The following is a 23,745-nucleotide window of genomic DNA, read 5'->3' on the forward strand; positions in this document are numbered from 1 at the left end:
TCAAGGATAAAATGAAGCCAAGAACACGAGCTCAAATTTAAACAAACTGTTACAATAAGGATTCCTCGAAGTGATGCATGAATTTTTCCTGTCGAGCAAGTATTTTTATACCTTTCATGTAAGAATGAGAACACTAAGTATAAAAGAAAATAGAATTTAACCAAAATGCGGTGCCTAATTATTTTATATTGTCATTTAGTCTTGCATAATGAAGTCAAAAGGTAAGAAAATGAGATATTTAATACTATTAAAAGATTAAAACAAAAGTTCTACTCTAATATAAAAAATATTTGAGCTTCATTGTTGTTATTTTGATAAATCTTAATACAGTACCATCAAATAATTTATAAGATAAACATGAAATAAAAATTTGGTAACTATGTTAGAAATTAACAATGATTTATAACTTACAGAAACAAAACTAATTTCTTTATTAAACTAAGTAAAAAATGAATTACTTATGTATGTTTTTGGTGGTGATATTTCAGTTTTTTATAGTTTATTTGAGTGAAGAAGTAAGAAGGGTTTTTTTTTTTGGTGATCTTACATGTACAACACTTTCTTTCCTATTAATGAGATGAAATAGAAGCAAAATTAAGTTTTTAATCAGTAACATTTTTATACAATTGATTTATTACTCTATTTATTATCAACTATTCTTTTACTTAATTAAAATGTTTTTTTATTTCTTTCACAATTGTTTTTTATTTATGAAAATAACACAATTTTTGCCTTTTTACTTATTTTACTCATGTTTTTCCTTCTATTAATCATGCAAACAAAATGCTATAATTAACATCCCTTAATCATTACTTCCTGTTTGGTTTTGTGCTTTTTAAATTTTTCACATGCATTAAAGTGACATTGGAAATCATTAAAAAAAATTTATACTTTTCAATAAAAATATTTTTTCAGAAATTACTATATAAATACATCTCTTAATTTTTTCATAATAATCAAATTGTGTCCTGTTATTTTTTTTTCTAAGTTCAAAACAACTAATGATGAGTATAACAATGAATATTTCACATTTGACCATGGAAAATTAGATTTTTTCTTCTTCTAAAATACCAAACAATATGGGAGGGTATAATATATTTTTTGAATATTTTAGTTACAAAAATGTAAATAAAAAAAGTGAACTTGCTGAACGCACCGTTTTAAAGTTAAACTCAGACCAGCATAGGTGATTCTATGTCATTTTTGTGTGCGACCACGTTGCTTCCCTCTATGGTCTTCTTCCTCTTTCTTCAATGGTCTTAGGGTTTCCAGTGTTCATGCATAGCACCTTGCAGTGATGCTTGTTTGAGATTCTTTTTCAACTATATCCAACGATTTACTAGGAGAAGGTCGCAATTTCTCCATCTTTACGTTTCGGTAGCTGGTGAAGTCGAAAGATATTGACACTTTTACTCCACAGGGTACAATGTTTTGCTCTTCTGTCTTGATTTGACACACTAGGTTTCTTTCTTTCTTTTTTCCACTAAATATTTTGATATCGGATTTTCAATTATTTTGATTTTATGAACTTTTGACATGTTTTAGATGTCGCATGTATGTCTCTTAAGTTGGAAAACCCTAAGTAAATTTAATTGAATCTTATAGTTGTGCTCGGGCTGGTGCACACTAAGCATGCAATTTGAACTAGCAGTTGCTACTTGCCTGCTCTTAAACTCTTGGTTTGGTTTCATATGCTTTACTTTAAATGAAGCTGAAAAAAATGGGTGAAGTAATGTGTATGGAATTAGCTAATTAAGATGGAGTTCCAAGTTGAAGGTTTTTAAGTTTTAATGGTTTATACATTTAAGTAAAGCTGAAGATAATTGGGTGAAGTAATGTTATGGAATTAGTTAATTAAGATGGAGTTCAAGTTCAAGGTTTTTAAGTTATAATGATTTATACATTTAATTAATGCTGGCTTGTTGATGTATTAGTATTTGATGTTGGGTGCACTAATAACTGTACTTTGATTAACTTGCTGATTCTACCAGAAATATTGGGAACAAAGCAAAATGTCTATGGCGGATGAACCACTCTATCCAATAGCAGTGCTTATAGACGAGTTAAAAAATGATGACATTCAGCTGCGGTTAAACTCAATTCGCAGGCTATCAACAATTGCACGTGCACTTGGGGAGGAGCGAACCCGTCGAGAATTAATTCCTTTTTTGAGTGAAAACAACGATGATGACGATGAGGTACTTCTTGCAATGGCAGAAGAGTTGGGAGTTTTCATTCCTTATGTTGGGGGAGTGGAACATGCTAGTGTGTTGCTGCCACCGCTGGAGACACTTTGCACTGTTGAGGAGACCTGTGTAAGAGATAAAGCTGTGGAATCACTTTGTAGAATTGGATCTCAGATGAGGGAGAGTGATTTAGTTGAATATTTTATACCATTAGTGAAGGTCAGTTAATGTTATTATATCTGACATTTTTCCATTTCACTTATGGTTTGAAGTGAATCTAATTATCATATTAATTTTACTTTTTCTTTCATGGGAGTTTGAAAAAATTATATCACGTGAGTAACCTGATACTTAATGGGAAACTGGTTGGTTAATGGATCTGCGTTTATAACTTTTTGTTGTTGCTCAGTTCACATTCTGTCCTATTCATGCTATTACTTTTTTGTTCAGAGGTTAGCAGCAGGTGAATGGTTTACTGCCCGGGTCTCTGCATGTGGGCTATTTCATATTGCATACCCTAGTGCACCAGAAACAGCAAAAACAGAGTTGAGATCAATATACAGTCAGTTATGTCAGGATGACATGCCTATGGTTAGAAGGTCAGCTGCATCAAATCTTGGTAAATTTGCTGCAACTGTTGAATATGCTCATTTGAAGGCTGATGTCATGTCAATTTTTGAGGATCTAACTCAAGATGGTAAGTGAATACATATTTTTGTTTTTTTTTTTTGGTAGAAAGTGTGTCATTTCTCTAGTTCATCGACATGTGATTTTGTTGTAGAGTCTCCTGACTTTGCTGTACTTTTTTAATATGCTCTTGTAATCTTGGATCAGATCAAGATTCTGTGAGATTGTTGGCTGTGGAGGGCTGTGCTGCTCTAGGCAAACTATTGGAGCCACAAGATTGTGTTGCACATATTCTACCGGTTATTGTGAACTTCTCCCAGGTATGTGATAGGAACTAACTAACTAACTATATATATATATGTATATATATATATATGTATATATATATATATGTATATATATATGTATATATATATATATATATGTATATATATATATATATGTATATATATATATATATGTATATATATATATATGTATATACATATATACATATATATATATATATGGGTGTGTGTGTGTGATAGGTCAACCGAACAGCGCATAAGATAGTAAAGACCCTGCCTCAAGTCAGCATACTTACCCAGCCTTTTCCCAAATTATTCCTTACCTCCGTCACCCCTCAGACCTCAGTTCATAATGGTGTGATCATGGATAAGGACGGATCGCATCAAGGAGGAGAAGCTATGGATAAAGATAAAGAGAGGGAGGCAAAGGAGGAGCTCGACAGTGTTAGAAAACTTTTCAAGAAAGTAGCTAATCCTCATATAATAAACCCTGTGTTTGGGTATAAGATTAGCTAGGAAGCATGTAAGGATAAGACTTCTAAGTTAGTAACCTAGTGTTTGGTTACATGTAGAGGGGGAAGGTAGCGTTTGGTTTCCTTCCCACACACCTCCTATATAAGGAGTGCTTTAGACCATTTTTTAAACACTTTTGGATGGAAATCAATAGAAAGCATTTATGCTTAAGTTTGTGCGAAGTAGAAAATTTCTCTCTTTTAGAGTTTGTATTTTGAGAGTTAGGTCTCAAGTGGCAAATTACCTTTATCTCATGAAGGTGAGTGGTGATAGATTCTTTTCCAATTCCTAGTCAATCTTGATTCATATTTTTGAATAGATTCCAAGAAAAACTATCTTTCTCAAAGGTGATATTTTTTTCCCCTAATCTTTGCTTTTCTTTCTCTTAGTCTTATCTTTTCTCTGTCTTGTTTCTTCTTCTCCATTATTTCAGTGCCATAGTCTTAACTTTAGCCAACCAAGCACCATCCAAATGTCTCAAAACCACCACTCTCTTGCTTGAAAAATATGTCTGATCATAACCCAATAACACACCAACCAAAATATCTTTTCCATCAAAGGTAATGATCATCACCAAGAAGCCTCCAAGATGATACCATTGGTGCAAATCTTCCACACCTTCAAGTAGACCAAACCTATTCCTTAAGTCAAAGAATCCATGGTTGAAGCGTATGATAGTTGATCCTTTCATTAGAGAAACCTTATTGGGCTCTCATCACATCACATTTCCCCAATCCCCAGTGATGCCTGATCCCTCTCTGTTATTTCCCTCCCTTATCAACCAAACTGTTCTCTTCCATGCCTCCTTCTTTCTCTTATGCACTTTTAGGCATTTATCCTTATCATTTGGCCTTGATTCCCAGTCAATCTTGATTCATATTTTTGAATAGATTCCAAGAAAAACTATCTTTCTCAAAGGTGATCTTTTTTTCCCCTAATCTTTGCTTTTCTTTCTCATAGTCTTATCTTTTCTCTGTCTTGTTTCTTCTTCTCCATTATTTCAGTGCCATAGTCTTAACTTTAGCCAACCAAGCACCATCCAAATGTCTCAAAACCACCACTCTCTTGCTTGAAAAATATGTCTGATCATAACCCAATAACACACCAACCAAAATATCTTTTCCATCAAAGGTAATGATCATCACCAAGAAGCCTCCAAGATGATACCATTGGTGCAAATCTTCCACACCTTCAAGTAGACCAAACCTATTCCTTAAGTCAAAGAATCCATGGTTGAAGCGTATGATAGTTGATCCTTTCATTAGAGAAACCTTATTGGGCTCTCATCACATCACATTTCCCCAATCCCCCAGTGATGCCTGATCCCTCTCTGTTATTTCCCTCCCTTATCAACCAAATTGTTCTCTTCCATGCCTCCTTCTTTCTCTTATGCACTTTTAGGCCTTTATCCTTTTCATTTGGCCTTCATGGCTTTCTTCTATACACATTATTTATGAGCTTATCAGTACATTTAGGAGTGGGCAAAATCTATGATTATCTATGATTAATATCTTTTCGTCATTATGCTCATATCATATTTTCTATATGGACGATTCAGCTCCAAGCTATGTGCTTTATCAGGTAATGTGACTTTCTTCTTATGTTATATTATATATTACCTGTGACTTGAGAGTCACCCCCTTCAAACTAGTAAAATTTAATGTCATCAGTATATAACCTTAAATTTTTTTTCTTTTTGCTGAAATTCCTGGAATCTATGGAATACTATGTATCTTTTAAAATGACACAACGGAATTTAATATATCTTTTTTGTGAAAGAAATTACAGGAAGGTTTTGGGGACGAGGAATGATTTTCTGGCCATTCTGAATTACTAGGAAAAAAAATTCATTATGCCAACGGATCAAAATGTTAGGAAATTAGCAATGTACTTATTTTAATAAAATTTGTTAATAATACGAACTTGTTAGAGAAAAGAGTAATTTAATAAATGTTATTAAGTATTTTATTAGAAATTAGATAGGCAAGGGCGAAGTAAAGTAAAAATTACCTTTTTTGATTTGCTAAAGTGAGAGGAAAAATTGAAACAACTTTCATTTTCTAAATACAAATTTTGTAAGACAAAGGGAGGGATTAGAAATTAGCGATGTACTTATGTTAAATAAAATTTGTTAATAATACGAACCTGTTAGAGAAAAGAGTAATTTAATATATGTTGTTATTAAGTATTTTATTAGAAATTAGACAGGAAAGAGCGAAATAAAGTAAAAATTACCTTTTTGATTTGCTAAAGCGAGAGAAAAATAGAAACAACTTTCATTGTCTAAATACCGATTTTGTAAGACAAAGGCAGGTATTAGTAAATTTATGGAAGTTTAAAATCATTTTCTTTTTTATTATTTCATGTTAATTTGAACATCCAAACATGGTAGAATAAATCATAATTTAATCTTACCCTTGCTAAAGTAAATCACAAACTGAATCTATATTTCATTTTACATCTTTCCTTTCCAATTCCCAAATGTATGCTTAGCTGTTTAGTCTCTTGCATTTGTATATCTTTACAGCGTTATTTACGTGATTTTAATTTCATTGTGGATAGGACAAGTCTTGGCGTGTGCGTTACATGGTTGCAAATCAGTTGTATGAACTTTGTGAAGCTGTAGGCCCTGAACCTACCAGGTATAAACTACTACTATTATTATTTGGTGAATATTACATATGCCGTGAGTCTTTCTATGATTATGATGTTATGTGAACAAATTGTATTAAGCCTTATGAATGAAGTTCACTAGCTGGTATTTTGGATATTCATGATAGGATCTGGATCCTCTCCTGTTCATGATTAACAGGAGAAGTCATATTTAATAAATTTTAATTATTATTTTGTTTATTACTTAATATATGCAGTTTAAATGAAAACTAACAAACCTATGATCCCACTAAAGTAGACTCCCATATTTTTATAATTTTAATTTGTTTTTATTTCAATAGTTAGCTTTAATAATAAATGTGATAAATGGTTATATTTATTAGGTAGGATTCTCCTATTTCAGTTAAACAGGAGAGGGTTCAAATTCATTCATGATATGGTACACTAAATCATGCGATTTCTATATTGATTTTCTCTTTGTTTTACTAAGGCCAAACTCTGAATCCAAAGCAATATATTTATTTTTCTTAAGATTTTGTTTTGTAACTACTGTTTGTGAAGAACGGAATTGGTACCTGCTTATGTGCGATTGCTCCGAGACAATGAGGCCGAAGTACGCATAGCAGCTGCTGGAAAAGTGACCAAATTTTGTCGGATTTTAAATCCAGATCTTTCAATTCAGCATATTCTTCCTTGTGTGAAGGTATGCGTCTCTGAAAAAGGAATTCTAACACATGTTAAAATTACTGTTTAGAGGCTTTCCTTGGTTTTGGTTGTACAATTCAGTATGCTGAATTTATATGTACAGGTGTAAATTCTTGGGATTTACTTTTGCAGGAATTGTCATCAGATTCTTCACAGCATGTCCGTTCTGCTTTGGCTTCAGTGATAATGGGAATGGCACCAGTCTTAGGAAAGGTATGTAAGTATCCAATAGCAGTTTCCGTAGTTATTATGCTCTAGACAGGAATATGTACTATCCATATCATGAAGGTGAAGCCTGTTATGTGCTTGGGGCTATTCAAAGTAATTAATATTTTCTTTTATGAAAGTTTTGGTAAAACCAATTTTACCCCGGAAATCTCTCATTTCCCCTCTCAGGAGTTCTGTTAGAAAGTTGCAAAAAAAGGGGGTGATTATTTCAAGTGAAGTTGGTCCAAATGCATATTGTCGTGCATAACACAACCTAAATTGAGTTCAGGAGTCAGGACATCAGTTGAAGTTTTGGGTCATAGAATACTTGATTATGTTTTACACTTTCCAAAATTGAGACTGTTTGTATAGGCCATTAATTTTAATCAATTATATAGTGAAAGAGGTCCTTTGCAGGTTTGATTGGCTTGTACAATAGTTCATGATTGAATTTTAGAATCCATATCATCCCCCATTCTTGGAACCTGCATTGAAGGAAAGAAAGAGCCTTACTGCCAAATCTAGACTTACTGCAGTATCTGGGTATCCTAGAGTCATAAGCTTCATAAGTGTTATCAATGTCTCACTTGTCATTCTTTGTTTGTTTCTCATATTTTGCCATTGATGGAAACAGCCAATCTACTCGTCCCAGTTAAAAATGATTTATAAGTTCAGGATCTAATTACAAACGTCCAAAGTAATAGCATCCTATTTAAAAATTTCTAATATAATTCAGGAACTAACAAATTAATCTAACCTATTTCTTGTGCTTGACTGCTTGTGTTACCTTGTGGTAACTATTATCTGCCTTTTGTCCCTCGTATAGAATTACCTTCTATACTCCTCTCTCCCAGAAATTTGTATCCATCTTCTTTTCTCTGATAAAATAATAGTCCACAAAATCTATTTTATGGGCTAATCATTATTGTGGTAGTTTTGATGCAAATATTAGTCTCAGTTCTACCTTGTCATCATTGCAGGAAGCAACAATTGAGCAGCTTCTTCCTATTTTCCTTTCGCTTTTGAAGGATGAATTTCCTGATGTCCGCCTGAATATTATCAGCAAGCTTGATCAAGTGAATCAGGTTGTTATAATTTATTTCGTTACTTTTTCATTTTCAGAATACTCTATATTTCTTTGGCAACCTTTTTCTCTTATGTCTGCAGCTATCTTTAATTCTAGAATGCAAATACATTTTGATCAATCTTTTATTCTTGCAGGTTATCGGAATTGATCTGTTATCCCAATCTTTATTACCAGCCATTGTTGAGCTTGCTGAGGATAGGCATTGGAGGGTACGGCTTGCAATTATAGAATATATACCCTTATTGGCAAGTCAGTTGGGGGTTGGGTTTTTTGATGACAAGCTTGGTGCTCTTTGCATGCAATGGTTGCAGGATAAGGTTTGTGCTCTCCATTTCCTTGCCGGTGTGTGCTTTTTGGGAATAACATTGCATGTGATTACTTTCATTAACCGCCGTAGTTATTGTAGGTTCATTCAATTCGTGAAGCAGCTGCTAACAACCTGAAACGCCTTGCTGAGGAATTTGGTCCTGAGTGGGCAATGCAGCACATAATACCTCAGGTTCATCTATTTGCTTCATTTGTTGTTAATGGCATGAGACACCTATATATATGTCAAAATATTAATTTTTCTATCTCTGTATGTGTGCATGTCTTTATGTTCATTCTGGCAGTAGTTGTCTTCTATACCTTTTTTAGTTTGATCTGGTTTCATTTTTTTTTACTTAAAAAAATAAATTTTAGAAAATACTGCAACAATATCATTAGAAATGGATGACCTTGCTTGTCTTCAATTGGATTCCTGAAAGACAAAACTTGCTCATGTGTCATCATTGGAAGTGGACTTGGGGACAGGGTGCAAAATCTTCCACTATTTGCAATTGCATGCGTCTAGGTTGAGCTCAAATAAGCCTGCGATCATCTTGGTTTGTTTCACTTTAAGCACAGCATTTTCTTTTCCAAAATACTGAATTAATAGGAATCATCTGTCATTAATTAAAGATGATGTAAGAAAAGGTCATCAGTCATGAACTTCATTGCAAACTCACGTCTGGATTGTATCTAAAATTAGTAAAAACAGTTTATCTATAACTTGTTTGTTTGGCCTCTACAGATGGTCTTGAAGTCCTGATATTTGTCCAAACCAAACATTACTAAACTTCAGTTCAATAATGCATAGATCTGTGCATGTTTCTGAGCTCTACTGATATCACATCTTGATTATAGATATGACGAAAATAGGGCTTATAAAGGCATGGACAATCCTCACCTTTTTTGAGTTAGACCAAGCTCAAATTGAAGATCTTCGAAGATGATTATCATCTTGTAGTCTGATGTGTAACCAGATATATTTAAGTTCTGTTGAACAATGAATATATTTGGTTTGTTTTATTGTTTTCCCTGTTTAGGCACTGTCTCTCCTGAGTTTTGTCCAGCCCTTTTCGAGTTTTCACTGTAAGGTTGTCTTCTGGGCTTTTTTTAGGTTCCTACCTATTCCGGGTCTGAAGAAAGTTTTCATTGAAATGTTTGTTTTCAATATGGTATTACCTTCTCTATTTTCCTAAATGTAACTTCGGTATCAATATGGAATGTTTGGAACAGGTTTTGGAGATGAGCAGCAATCCACACTATTTGTATCGGATGACTATTCTTCGTGCTATCTCTCTGCTTGCTCCTGTAATGGGGCCTGAAATCACATGTTCAAAGTTGTTACCGGTGGTTGTTGCTGCTTCAAAAGACCGGTATTTTTAACCTTTTGAATGCTGGGTATATACCATAGTGGACGAGTCAATACAGTTGTTCTGATTCATATTTACTTCCATTTTGTCCCTTGTAGAGTGCCCAACATAAAGTTCAATGTGGCAAAGGTATTAGAGTCCATATTCCCCATCGTTGATCAGTCTGTAAGTATCATACTTGTGTTTTCCAACCTCTGTTCATCTTGCTTGTTTGTTTGTCTTCAACTCTTACTGCGAACATCATTGCCATTCAGGTGGTCGAGAAGTCTATCCGTCCATGCCTGGTTGAGCTCAGTGAGGATCCTGATGTTGATGTGCGATTTTTCTCTAACCAAGCACTGCAGGCAATTGATCATGTCATGATGTCTAGCTAGGCAGGAATGGTTCAACACGCTTTTAGGTTGAAAACGTCAAGAAGAGATGTAATATTTCCAACTATCACAAGTAACACTGCATAGTTATATTTAGCGCTTTTCAGTCATAGTTGAATGGGTTATTTATCTGAGTAGCTAGTGATTGACAATTGATGTGATTTAGTTTCCATTATATGCTAATTTCCATATATTTTTGTGTTTTTTTTCTTGGTTGTATTCTTCATAGATTCTTTGTTGTTGTCCCTTGTTGTAATTCTGGGAAATGAATTGCATTTTTTCAAACATTATCGAAGCACACCATCATCAGGGGCGGCCATAGCTCCCGAGCCTTCTTACTTCTGTTGGCTTTTTTATTTTAATCAGGGGCACTTGCACCCATATGGGGTATGAATTCTTTTTATTTGCTTCATCGTACTCGTACTGTTTTAAACATTTAATCGCTGTGATTGTTTAATCAAGTGAAAATCAAAAGGACTTCAGATATTTTAAATATTTTGTCGAAAGAAATTAAAATGAAAAGAGAATATTATCAAACTATAAACAGGTAAACCACAAAGGCTGAGCCCAATTTACCGAAAAGGAAGATTTTTAATTTTCTATAAAAATTATCCAAACTATATATTTTTATCATAAAATGTTTCAAAATTTACATTGAATCAGAATGTTAATGATTTATAATGAACCATCAATTTAGCTTGTCTGAAGTGAGAAAGTGTAGCGCAAGTGATTATGAAATGTTGCCACACATCACGTGAATTCACATGGGAAGAGTTATCACAATTCTCATATGTTTCTGTAACCCATCATTATTAACAAGTTTTAGATTAGGCGGCATGGGGCTATGGATCTGTCTTATCAAATATGACAACATGATTTTAATTTTTTGTGTTTATATATTGATAAATACTAGTAACTAATTAAAGTTTATTATTTATAATGACAAAAATTAAAAAGATTAAAACTATTAGAGATTTAAAAATAGCACAAAATGTTGGAAGCTAAAACTTATACCTGCTTTGACAAATTTCAATTAGGCTTTGTTCTTTTGGGGTTAATTGGGGGAGATGATTTGGGGGAGATGATTTGAGTGGATTTGAGGATAATTTTGTAGTTGTTTTTTTGAGTGGATTTGTGAGTAATTGAGAGTGTATTTGGAAGTAAAGTTTGTGAGAATTAGTGTAGGATTTGATTGATGTGATAGATTTAAAAAAATATTTAATTGTTAAAAATGAAAGATTACCAAAATGCCCCTAATTATAAATATAATATAAATATTATTTATTAATGTTATATTTAATTGTAAAAATATTTATAAAGAGACAAAAAATATAAAGAATTTTTAAAATAAATATTTATAAATTATAAAAATTATAATGTAGTAATAGGTAACCAAAAAACCCAATACCCCTCCCCGTAACCAAAAAACCAATATTCATGGTGGTATGTAAACGGTTACCACTTTCACGTAACCGATTACACAAGTGCACACAATCCTTCACACCACTGTAACCACATACCCAATGCATGTAACCGATTACGCCTTCTACTTTTTAAGAAATAGGTCGAGGGCACACAGGACATTTCGCTCACAATCCACGCAAATCTCCTCCCATACGCGGGTGACGAAAAGTGCATGAATTCTGCAAATCCATCTTCGCTTATCCTTCGTAATCCTCTCAAACGAACAGCCTAACGTTTTTAAATAATCGCTCTCTAATTCACATGAACAGTAAATTGCGTTCATGCGAACAGAGGTTTAAGGATTTTTTTGTCTTTGATAAGATACTGGGTAACAGATACATTTGTAAGACTAACTTTTAATGCTAGAAGTGAAAATAAACAAAGGGCAATTTCCCAATAATATTCTTGTATTTAAATTCAAGTAAAACTATTTTGATTTATAGTTCACTTTCGGTGCAATAAACATTAATTTTCTATTGTCCATTAGCAAGTGTAGTTAAGTTTTCGTAGTATGACTCCCATTGAATTTTTTTCACCTCTGCATAAATATAGTGTATCCATTTCGGAAAATATTTTGTTACACTTGAAAACTCATTTTTAAAAGTATTTTGAGTGTGTGCAAATATTTGTTAGGTATCAATATTACCCATCCATTTCTCTTCTAAAATTAAAGTGAACTAACTTGAGTTTTCCAACTTACCTCAAATAACAGTGAGATTAACAATCTCATCATAGATGATTGTTTCAATTAAAATTTTCAATTATCAATCATCTTAAAATAAAAAGAAAACTATACCAATAATTCATAATAAAAGTTATTTAGTCTCATTTTTCTTCAAATTAAATCGAGGACAACTGTGTATATACAATCTCATTCATTACCTCTGAGAAATGATTCCATTATATAGTACAGTTGTTGAAGATTTAGAAATTTACAATAGGCAGTTTGATTTGGAGAAGACTGAATTAAGTTTATATACAGAGAAAGAGAGAGAGCAGAACAGTGAAACAGAGAATCAGAGAGCCATGAAGGATTTAACACGAGCCATCATTTCCTTAGTTCTGTTCTTGGATATCTGAGACTTACCCAAAATCTGAAACGCATGTCCAACACCTCTGAACAGCTCAAACTCAACCCTTTTCCCTGCTCTAACCAAAGTATCACAAAACTCCAAGTTCCTATCTTTCAATATATCAATCTCCGAGATGCACACCAAGGTACGCAAGACCTTCAACTGCTCCAACTTCACTTTCACCAAAGGGTTGCACCACGGATGGTCCCGGTTCGCACCGCAGGGTAACGCCAAGCGCCAATAAGTGTCAGATGCTGCCAAGTTCAAAGCAGAACCCGATGATTGAGCCATGCATTTCTCAGAACCTGTTCTTACTTCCCCACCGAAAAAGGGTTGTATCAAAATAAGACCTTTCAGACTCAAAGGCCTTAAAGCAACACCATCACATGCAGCTACCCTTGTGGCAACGTTGTAGGCTATGTTAGCACCAGCACTGTCCCCGCCCAAGAAGACACTGGAGAAGTTACACTTTGTAGTCCACCATTCACTGTTACTACCACTACCCTTGTGTTGTTCATATAGCATTTGTTGCTTCACCCACATTAGGGCCTTTAATCCGTCGTCATAGGGTGCTGGAAGAGGGTTCTCTGGGGCCAATCGATAGTTCACTGACATAATCACACACCGCACTTCGGCAGACAGCCTTGCAAGGAAATCATGATAGCAACTCCATGCAGCTGACCCAACACAAAAGCCTCCACCGTGGAAATAAACGAGCAATGGCAACTCGTGTTGGCAAATTGGAACGTAAAAACGTGCCCATGTGTTCGTGGCACTGTCAATGACCATGTCTCCAGATGTCACATTTAGCTCTGGACTAATAGTACTAGCAGTGACACATGGAAGAACTTGTGGTCGTTCCACGTATCCATCTTTGTGAACTCTAATAAGCCCTGATATTTCCTCAACTACACAACCATGAGGTAGATGATGGTCTTTGGGAACATTGTATTGTGGGCTAAGGTATGCGTTTGAGGTAAGAGTAGCCATTATTTTTCTTGGGATGTAAGAAGAGGCTGAAAGGAAAGAAAGAAAGCAAGGAATGAATGAATTTTCGGTGACTGGTTTTGCAGTTTGCAACCTCACGCTATTCTTTGCTTATATATATATATACAAAGTGAGTGGAACTGAAAAGGTGAAAAAGACACTGTAAGGAGTGGAGAAAGGATGAATGAATGTTTTCATGGCAGGTGGAATTGGACACATGTCTCCACGTGAATTCACATGTGGAGGGTCAGCCAAATTTTCAATGCGCCTCCTATTTTCGTAACTCGTTCCTTTCACTGCCTAATTGGGAAGCATCAACCTAAAAAGACACACCTTCACATTAACAAGTTCTAGGAAAGTGGCTGGTTGGTGCGTGTCAGAGTTTGCAAACAGACCAATCCACTTTACAAAATGCAGTGGAAGGCCTCACTTTAACCTTTAAACTCCAATTAAATTCACTAAACGTTCTTTTTATGTTTGATTTGCTTCAGGCTTAACTTAAAAAAAAGATTGAGAAAAGTTTTTCCTACCGACATTAGGTAAGTGAATGATCCATTTTGTCAGTTTTAGTGCACACATTACTGTTAAATTACCCAATCAGCAGCTAATTAAACAAAATCAGAACGTCTAAATAGGATGTGCCATGATTACGCCTCAGACGCTGATGTTTGACTTTTGATCTTTTTTTTTTGGTTTTTAGATGCAGGGTCATTCTCACAGTACTTCAGCCATGTTCATGTAACTATGCATATGCCATCTTCTTTTAATTAAATTTTCATATTTGTGATATTTGAATCTAACAGCTCTTATTACCTTTTCCATGGGAAATAACAAAAGTCTTGCAAAATATGTTTCTTTAACTCACCCTTACATTCCATTATACTGTGGTTATAACAAGAGGTGATGGGAAATCTCTTGTTGCTTATAAACATACCAAGTTTAAGTATGCATATGAGTACAAAGAAAGAAGACGAAAGAAATGTCAAAATTGAACTGTTTATGCTTCTGCTGAGGAATCACTTATGGGCATGTAGGGCAAGGGGGAAAAAATAAGTAGCATGACATTGTTGACATTTCAAAGAAACAAGTGAGCTTAGTGGCATGCAAACATTAGGGGCTAACTTTAGGTTGCCTCCCATTAACACCATTTCAGGAGCAATAAGGAGACATCACACATTATAAGAAGTTGAATTAATAACTCATTCTAGATATTTCATAGAGAGTGATAATTGAAGTTAGTTTGTGGTGATGAGCTAGGGTTACCCATTTTCAGGATATCCATTGAACTTGCTCCTCGGTGAACCTTCAATATCCAAAGTCAGACCTTATTGCCAGTCTTTTTCTTTTCATTTTATCTTCAAAAAAGAAACATTCTTCGTTGTGCATGAATCATGCTTACCTTTTTAGTTACATACATGCATCTTCCTCTTCACTTTTCTCATTTTCAAGAATGGAATGATACTATTTTAGAGTTCAGAATTTGAAATTGAAGGATCGCTTCTTCCAATGTGTGGAACGAGCTGTGGATGACTTTCATAATGGCTAAAAGTGCAATTTTGAAAATGAAACTCCAATTTTGAAGGACTATATAAAAACCCAGAGGGAGACGTAAGAGTTGTATGTAACACATATATACTTCAGAAATAATGTGCTTTGTTATTCTTATTGACTTTCTTTGCTTGTGAGTTATACAATAATGGTTAAAAATTAATAAAATTGTCAACCAGAATTATTATTGTATAAGATACAATGCTGGTGTCAGATCATTATCGGCCAATTCAAAAGGTGTTAGAGTATGACAAGTATTACCAATTAGTTTATTGAGATTAGTACTTATAATATACTCAAAAATAAATAAAAAAGCAAAGAGAATGCTTAGAAGATGTGAACAAGGTCACGATTTCTCAATTTTGACACGTAAAACATGGCAGATTCAATAATTAAAAAACAGTAATATTGATTTACTTTAGATAAAGTTTGTGCAGACAAACTTTTTGAGCATTTTTATATGTGAATAGGATGTATTTTTGTAAAAGTAACATGGAAATTCATAGATTTTATATCAATATATACATCTAAAGAAAACTGCCTGTTAGACAGAAAATTTGTATGTATTTTTTTTAAAAGGGTTATCAAGTGTTCCATTGTTAATATAAAGTACTATGATATATTAACAATTTGTTTAGAATATGTTACATGTCACTATTTTATTGGTTTCTATATTTGAAACAGATCAATCACAAGCTATCATGTTGTAAAAATGTTGTTAAAAAAACATTTTTTAACATAAATTACTGATAAAAAAGTTAAAGCATTTCACCAAAGTTACCAAAGTTTGTTAAGTATATTGGATAATGATACTTTGACAACATTTTTTTGACAACATTTTAATATCATTTACGTGTCATTCTGTGATTGGTCCAAAATTACTCCACAATCAATAATAATAATCATAAACACCAACATGAACCAATCACAAAATGATACGTAGATTATGTTAAAATGTTGTTAAAAAAATGTTGTCAAAGTATCATTATCCTATATATTGTGTTTTCTTCTCCGTAGGTAACTCCCTGTGTCCTTGTACCTATAAATGTCTATCTCATGGGAGCTTAAAACACGGTGAGTAAAAAGTTGTCCCTGCACCCATAAAATATGAAGATGGTTAGGTTTGATATTGGGGCAAACGGGGACATGAAACTTTTTGCTTCCAATAGGGTGAAGTAGGGTGAGACATTAGAGAGTGAAATAATGAGTAACTCTAAAGTCAAACATCCAAACAACTTCAAGTACAGTCTAGGGACATTAGACGATGAAGTGATTTTAATGATAGGTCTATCGTTAATAGAGTTCTAGTATTAACTTCTTAGTTTGAGATGACTCATACCATTTTAATTTTAAGAAGTTTCTATCAGTCTAACAAAATTTGTTTATAATTTAAATAATATATATTCATTTTATTTTTAATTGATGTAACATACTGGACAATGCATTTCTCAATCTGCCTTTGCCAAACCCTCATGCCAGAGTATATCACCATTGCCACCAAGCTCAACAAGCCTGAGTCGTTTTGGTGAAGGTTGACACCACCATCAAGAACAAATTAGTGTTGGGGTACGACAAGACATGCTATGAAAGAATCTTATAAACTTATTGCATATTTTTAACCTTCAAAATTTGTTTATAATTATTGAGTCAAGGTTTAGAAGAATAGTGGCAGAGAATGTAAGACACGAAAGAGAAGAATTGGCAACACTACGGTTGAACGTGAATAAAAAAATGTATTTTCTTAACTTATAAACACTTTGGTTTGATAATAATTTGAATTGAAACAAATATGCTTACTGTATGTTATACGTATAGAAGAATTATCGGATAAGACCATTGTGAAGAGATAATCTATCCTAAGATGGTCAGCATCACCAAACGTCGTTCAATTAAGATAAGTAAATATTATTTATTAACCGACTTACAGTTATGGAGATGAGAGATCGCACAGACGACCTCAATAATAAAAATTCCTAAACATAGCTTCTAATTAAGATTATTAGTAAGAGTTACTTAGTGGGTAATGGGTTGTGATTAAGCTGTGATTAGAATTCCATTAATCACAAGCACATCATTAAACCTATAAATAGAGGTCAAAGATAAGAAGGTAGGTGATTACATTTATTGCGGATTTAAGATTTTAATGTGACTTCTGATCCGATTAATCACTTAGTGTGAGATGTTTTTGACAGGTACACTTGAACGGTTTGGAGAGTGAATAGAGAAAGATTTTGAGGAAAAGTGTTTAGGACTATCTAATATTTACTATAACAAATGTAATTACAATTATCATTGTAAAAACATTTTATTTGTGGTTACAATTATATTCAGGTGGGTAAAATCTTTCAAATCAAATTTGTCAAAATAAATAAGAAATATTTTAGACCTTCAAATTTATTGAAATGTGATTTTACCTGAAGCTGGAATTCCTGGATTTCAGTTTTTTTAGAAATTGGTGTTATCAAAGCCCAACAAAAAAGACACTACGATGGCCCACGGCTAAAATAACAATAATGGCGTACATTTTCATTCAGAAAAAATATTTCAGTTCCAATAATTTGATCATGTATGTTGGTTTCAAACACTGTCCCTTCAAAAACAGTAGAGATATGAACCTTCATGAGTAATTTTTAAATTCATTCACTATTTTATATAGAAAAAGGTGAAGTATAAGAAATGGAAAACAAAACAATTTATTATGGTTAATACCTTAGGCTTGATATGAAAAAAAATGTTAGATAAATAATCTAAGTGAGAAAAAAATAATGTATATTCTATTCATAATGAAAATAATTTATTGTTATTAGATTTTTTTTATCTGCCCAAACCAAGAATCAGATTAATTTTAAAGTAAAGAATATATATATATATATATATATATATATATATATATATATATATATATATATATGATATTGAGTATTGTAAAAATACTCAACATGATGCATGAGCCACACATGTATTCTGGATTCAGAAATGTCTTTGGTTTGTGCAAAGCAAATAAGGATAAGTAATTGTTATTTTCGGTTTATCTAGGTACAATATTATTTTATGATAGATTAAACAAATTTTATTTTTAAGATAGTTAATATTTTATTCTTATTCTCGTAATATTTACAACATTCATTTAAAACTTTGATTGTTGACCTAATAACATTTGAATAAAAAATGTGGACAAGTATAAGATAAAAATAATAAAATAAAATATCTCTGCACTTATAAAATATTATTACTTTTTTATTTTTTTCCATCATAAAATATTTAAATAAGAAAAAAGAGTTATTTGTGACGTAGCAACTTCAAGCCAATCCATATCACAACTAAATTATGGGTGTAGAGAGATAACTTTTATAGTATCTTGTACAGAATGTCACATTCATAGGTCCCTTCGTGTTGAGAATGTGTTCATCATAATATATGCAGAATAATAGAGATTGAATAAAATTTAGTTTATTTTTTAACAGTGTAATGAGAATTTCAGCTATCCAAATATCAGCATATAAGATAGACCATTTTTTAAAGGTAGTTATAAGAAGTGAAGCAACACCAATAAGATACTCTAATTTAACATCTACCAAATACTTGAATCACAAACAATTCCAAGTTATGAAAGTTACATGGCACAATTTGATATTTTAATTTTTTTATGACAAGGTAACCCAAACCATAAGCATGCTAGATGTTGATGTTTAGTGATGAATAACGACCATTTATGTCGCTACAAATTAACTGACAAATGTCTTGTGTTGTGTGTTCTGATCCACTTGGTTTGGCTTATAGATTTAATGATTGCATCATATGATTTAAAGCAGCTGACAACGAAATGGAAATGGACATATTCTTCCAACTTGGACACTATCGGATATCAGATTTACCCACGCCTATTTTCACAACACTGACTTCAAACTAATCTCTTTTCTCTCTCGTTCATCCATCTATATACATAAACCTCAACACTTGTTTTATTTTCACCTCCCAAATCATCATCTTCTTCAGCAACATAACATGGAGAGGAATTCAGATCCTAGTGCTATGTCTGAGGCAGAATATGAAGAGGATACTTTCTATGCAGAGATTAGGAGGCAGATTCTGCTATTGACATCTGAAGATAACGAAGATTTACTCCAAACAAGAACTTTCAATCCCATTAATGTCACTGATGGTGGTTCAGCCAGGTCAGCTTTCAGATTTAGCTGGGAATCTTCACCTCCAAGCAATTTTTGTTTGTGGGAAAGACATGGTTCTGGTTCACCACCCCTTTGGCTTATGAACTTGTGGAAGAGTGGTAAGGGTACTGGGGTGTTCATTCCCCAAGTTGCATCCAGAAAAATCCATAGACCAGGTAGAGTTTTTTATATCTTCTTGACTAGTTTAAATATGATGAAATTGTTTAAAAGAAAGATTAATATTTTAATAGTGTTACATTATTGATTCTTGGCAGGAAAAATCAATAGCAGAAAAAAGGTATATAGACCAGTGGATAACAAGAATTGAAGAATCTTAGATAAATTGCTACTAAATTGAAGTTGAATATCCTCCTTGCTCGATCATTCTATATATATATAACATAGGATACAATGATGATGCTACATTAGTGGAAGAATTACAGAACATAAAGGGTGAAAAGTTTGTACAACTACTGTTCATTTATGTACAGATCTTAGTTATTATAGGAGAGTAAAACAATTTGTGAAAATTGTTTAATGTAATTGTCTGTTCTGTTCTATTCTATAAAAAAAACATCATATTGTTGGCATTTTAATGTAGAGTTTTCTCTTTCCATATAAAAAATGATGAGAAAGGGAATGAAATGATTTATAATTATTTCTATCAATAAGTTATTTGCAATGCTGTCTGGTACGTGAAACGATGCAAAGGTGACACCTATCTATTTTCAAGAGTAGTGTAAGCATAACACAGAAAAATATTTCCTTGAAAATGTCAATAATATACAAATTTGTCAATAGCTGAAAAGTTGTAGGAATCAAGGTGCAATAATTAGCCATGTTTCTGATAAGATTAGTTCTGAATATGTGTGACACCTAGTACTCTCTTGGGCACGCTAACCATAGAGAATTAAGAGCTCTGAGTCGTGAAACGTAATCATTTATGACGAGTAGTGCCCGCGCAGCTTGGAAAGTGGTCAGAATTCGTCTCATCTGTTGCAGAGTTTGTTGCCTCAAGAGATCAGCCTGAAAAAGGAAACATCTATACTCTCTCAATACATTTCCATCAAATTTTCAAAGGTTGTGATCACAGTGATAATTGACAAAGTAAAGACACATAGAAACTAAACTCATAAGCATAATGTGGAATTTTTACTATTGAAAGTGAGAACTTAAACTACAAATAAAGATTATAATGTTGCAATAAGTGCTAAATATTAGTATTAGAGATGCTGTGACTAAGATTAGTGAGGTTATTACCTGATGAAGGAAACTCTCAAGTGTGGCAAGCTTGCCTAATGCAATTGCCATTTGACCCATGTACTCGGCAACATTTCCAGAACCAGATGATCCCTGTGAGGACGTTGAAAGTGTATCTGAAAGAGACTGCTGCAATGCTTCCATGCCTTGTGATAATGCATCCTCAGCTTGCTGAGAAGACTGTTGCAGATTGTAAATGCCCATCAACTGCTCTTCCGTTAATGGTTCAAGCTGGTTTCTAACTATCTGATTATCCAAAGAAATGTGCCTATTAGTCATCAACAACTGAACAGAATATTCTATGGACACTAAATTTCAGTATCTGAAATGGTCAATCACCTTGAGAAGTTCAGAAGAACGAAATCCACCTAGCCATATGAAGCATCTTTCTGCAGGAGTCTTCCACATCCCAGAAAGTATGTGAAATACATCAGCCTTTGCCCCTATGCTCTTCAACCTGAATAATTCATCGTAATGTGCCATGACTCCATCAACAAGAACATAAAGTTCATTATCACCCATTCGAGAATTTATAGCTGATCTTAGATCATTGATCAGCCTTTGATGCTCATCCACCCATCGAGCATAGTCCATGTCAAATGCTAATGCTCCTTGAGGATAAAAAAATCATCACAAAATCAAATTCAACTGCCTAGTTTGTAATAATAGTCACTCATGAAATTACAATTTATATTACAAACCTAAGCCATGTCAAATACTTATAATTCAATATGTATGGATGAAATTACAAATAACAATAACTAGTCCTTTTGCCTTACCCAGCCATTATCTTTTAAGCATCAGAAGAAAATTAGGCATGCAGATGATTGATGTTATTACCTAGATTGAGGCTTCAATTCTACCAATATCATGACAATTTCTATGTCAAATTTACTGTATACAGGTTGTATCTATAAAACCAACTATTTTAGCTTCTTTCTTAGCCATGGGTGAGCTTCAAACAATAATCATTGTCATATATAAACAGTACCGTAGTTTTGAGTTTGAAAACATGTACTCAATAGTCAATTACCAATGTTCTGCCACTACAAATGAAAAATAATCTTTCATATTACCATTTCCAACAACTGAATGTCCTCGTTCCGCATTGAGTCCATTTGCAATAAGAACACCCTGGAGAAAGTAGCAACCCATATAAAAAAGCAATTAAGATAACAGAAAATTTGTGTTATGGATGCAAATTATCTACCAGAAACCTTTAATATCTTACACCTGCTGACGTGCCCGTTGAAGCTCTTGTTCTAATTGTGCAAGCCTAACTCGACTGCTCTCCAACTGTTGCACGTATGCCTGTTCATGATCATACCATATATACCAATCAAATATATTCCATTAACAAGATTCTTAGAATTATCTGAAAAATGAACTTGTTAATTTACTCCCAGCGATTGTTACACATACAGGGAGAAACAAAAACTAATAACATTGAAACTAACTGATATAACGAAACTCAGCAATAAACTGCTCAATCAAGAGTCAATTAGGATAAACTTCTTCCTTGAGCAATTACCTTTTTCCTCAGCCGACTCTTCCTAGCTGCCTCGCGATTCTGAGCTAGCCTACGAACGGTCTAACGGAAGACATTCACAAAAATAAAGCTATCAGCAACGAAACAGGAAATGGTAAACATAGGATTTGGTAGCAAAACTAGCATCAAACAACCTTCTGGTCTTCGGGTTTAACCTTTGTCTTACTTTGATCCTGGGAGTCCACAACTACAAGTGCCCCGTCTCCAACTCCATTGCCCCAAGACACGGTAGAGAAACACTGTGAACAAAAAATACATTAAAATCAGCAATTCACATTCCATTTTATCCCGTTAAATACGTCTTCATCTTTTTGGACAAAACATTTATACTGATAGAGATGCAAAAAATCCAACTGATGTTATACTTTTTAGTAGTCAAGTTGATTAAGTAGGTGTGAGAAACAGACAGAAAGTAGAAGAAAAGAAAAAGAAAAAGATAGTGACAAAAACCCATTTAAGCCTTTACAATGACTTTCCATTTCCGACACATAACAGTAACAGCAAGAAAATAATTTTTCAGAAACCCACTTGGTTTTTATCATCGGTGTCGATGTCTGTGCAAGTATCTTCAGTGTGTTGACTATCATCTGCCCATTTCTCAACATACTGGTTCCCCATGGGCATGGTGGCGCTACTGTTTCCTCTCTGATACATGTGTTGAGACTCTGTCTCAACACACCCTACAACCGTCGAACCAAACTCTGCACCTCCAAGGTTCTACAAAAACATTTTCGTCCGAACCCAAAATAGACAAGGCACGCGTGAAAAAAAAAAAAGTCTATAACTATAGAGGAAAACAAGAGAGAAAGAACCGGTACCGTGTTGAATGTCCCACACTGCAAGTTGCTTGCAACAACAGCCATATTGTTCGACTTCGCACCAAACACAGAACCTGGATATAATATAGTTAAAAATTAAAATTCCTACACAAGAAGGAACCATTTTGTGTGTAAGTGTGTGTTTGTATAATGGTGAAGACATTGAAAGAGAGTATTAACTTGAGCTTAAATCAACAGCATCGTGCTGCCGAAAAGAATGCTGAAGATCAGAGAAGCGCGTGGGATTTGGGTTGGCGTCATTTCCCCTGTTACAGAACAGAGAAAAACAGAGAAACTCTGTTTTAGAAAACATTATATTTGTAATACCAAAAGAAAAATAAATCAACAGAAGCACTTGTTGGTGCATGTGAATGGTTCTTGCAGATTGTAATATGCAATTTACCGGTGAATGAAGGAAGAGTGGGAATAGAGTGGCGAGGTTGATTCTGATTCGGTTGGGTTGAAGCTTTGCATTGTTTCTAAGCTAAGTGATTAGGAAAGAAAGCATGAATGATGGCGATGATAGGTTTTGTTGTTAAACAAGTGGAAGCAGAAGAGAATATGGAAATGCAGTTCGAAGCATAAAGTGTTGGAGGAAGCTTTAAGAA

General features: G+C 33.6%; 4 protein-coding genes across 5 annotated transcripts; 2 read left to right on the plus strand and 2 right to left on the minus strand.

The window, feature by feature from the left end:
* The first annotated feature begins 1,192 nt into the window (after positions 1 to 1,192).
* Positions 1,193 to 10,557, plus strand: PP2AA2 (protein phosphatase 2A subunit A2). The gene is made up of 13 exons (XM_047319854.2): positions 1,193 to 1,421; positions 1,992 to 2,405; positions 2,637 to 2,883; positions 3,021 to 3,133; positions 6,176 to 6,255; positions 6,788 to 6,929; positions 7,064 to 7,144; positions 8,119 to 8,223; positions 8,360 to 8,542; positions 8,632 to 8,724; positions 9,765 to 9,904; positions 10,000 to 10,066; positions 10,156 to 10,557. The coding sequence occupies exons 2-13, from the start codon at positions 2,013 to 2,015 to the stop codon at positions 10,273 to 10,275; spliced, it is 1,764 nt and encodes a 587-aa protein (XP_047175810.2). The 5' UTR covers positions 1,193 to 1,421; positions 1,992 to 2,012; the 3' UTR covers positions 10,276 to 10,557.
* A 1,981-nt stretch (positions 10,558 to 12,538) lies between these two features.
* Positions 12,539 to 13,891, minus strand: LOC124843186 (putative carboxylesterase 6). The gene has a single exon (XM_047319848.2). It carries the CDS (start codon positions 13,797 to 13,799, stop codon positions 12,753 to 12,755), a length of 1,047 nt encoding a protein of 348 aa, XP_047175804.2. The 5' UTR covers positions 13,800 to 13,891; the 3' UTR covers positions 12,539 to 12,752.
* A 5,322-nt stretch (positions 13,892 to 19,213) lies between these two features.
* Positions 19,214 to 20,106, plus strand: LOC124843207 (uncharacterized). The gene is made up of 2 exons (XM_047319872.2): positions 19,214 to 19,686; positions 19,786 to 20,106. The coding sequence occupies exons 1-2, from the start codon at positions 19,350 to 19,352 to the stop codon at positions 19,836 to 19,838; spliced, it is 390 nt and encodes a 129-aa protein (XP_047175828.1). The 5' UTR covers positions 19,214 to 19,349; the 3' UTR covers positions 19,839 to 20,106.
* Positions 20,107 to 20,250: 144 nt separating this feature from the next.
* LOC124843209 (transcription factor TGA2.2-like) lies at positions 20,251 to 23,745 on the minus strand. Of its 2 annotated transcripts, XM_047319875.2 has the most exons (11): positions 23,541 to 23,745; positions 23,318 to 23,403; positions 23,138 to 23,211; positions 22,848 to 23,036; positions 22,454 to 22,558; positions 22,302 to 22,361; positions 22,004 to 22,081; positions 21,847 to 21,904; positions 21,110 to 21,381; positions 20,771 to 21,016; positions 20,251 to 20,536 (listed from the first exon to the last, which is right to left on the minus strand). In XM_047319875.2, exons 1-11 carry the CDS (start codon positions 23,609 to 23,611, stop codon positions 20,387 to 20,389), a joined length of 1,389 nt encoding a protein of 462 aa, XP_047175831.1. In that variant the 5' UTR covers positions 23,612 to 23,745; the 3' UTR covers positions 20,251 to 20,386. The 2 variants fall into 2 exon arrangements, with proteins under 2 accessions (XP_047175831.1, XP_087952513.1); XM_088096387.1 differs by lacking the exon at positions 23,541 to 23,745 and having other exon boundaries at positions 23,318 to 23,522.

The sequence above is a fragment of the Vigna umbellata genome, chromosome 8 (assembly GCF_029865625.1).
Source record: "Vigna umbellata cultivar VRB3 chromosome 8, Vumbellata_1.0, whole genome shotgun sequence".
NCBI classification, from domain to species: domain Eukaryota; kingdom Viridiplantae; phylum Streptophyta; class Magnoliopsida; order Fabales; family Fabaceae; genus Vigna; species Vigna umbellata.

Bases quoted from the DNA above. Each gene is read 5' to 3' on its own strand.
- PP2AA2 (XM_047319854.2), top strand. From the start codon at position 2,013: ATGTCTATGGCGGATGAACCACTCTATCCAATAGCAGTGCTTATAGAC. The intron at 3,134-6,175 runs GTATGTGATAGG...CATTGTGGATAG, and splicing joins TTATTGTGAACTTCTCCCAG to GACAAGTCTTGGCGTGTGCG. The intron at 6,256-6,787 runs GTATAAACTACT...CTGTTTGTGAAG, and splicing joins GTAGGCCCTGAACCTACCAG to AACGGAATTGGTACCTGCTT.
- LOC124843186 (XM_047319848.2), bottom strand. From the start codon at position 13,799: ATGGCTACTCTTACCTCAAACGCATACCTTAGCCCACAATACAATGTT.
- LOC124843207 (XM_047319872.2), top strand. From the start codon at position 19,350: ATGGAGAGGAATTCAGATCCTAGTGCTATGTCTGAGGCAGAATATGAA. The intron at 19,687-19,785 runs GTAGAGTTTTTT...GATTCTTGGCAG, and splicing joins CAGAAAAATCCATAGACCAG to GAAAAATCAATAGCAGAAAA.
- LOC124843209 (XM_088096387.1), bottom strand. From the start codon at position 23,504: ATGCACCAACAAGTGCTTCTGTTGATTTATTTTTCTTTTGGTATTACA. The intron at 23,212-23,317 runs GTTAATACTCTC...TATTATATCCAG, and splicing joins TGCTGTTGATTTAAGCTCAA to GTTCTGTGTTTGGTGCGAAG. The intron at 22,362-22,453 runs GTTGTTTGATGC...GTCTTCCGTTAG, and splicing joins TTAAACCCGAAGACCAGAAG to ACCGTTCGTAGGCTAGCTCA.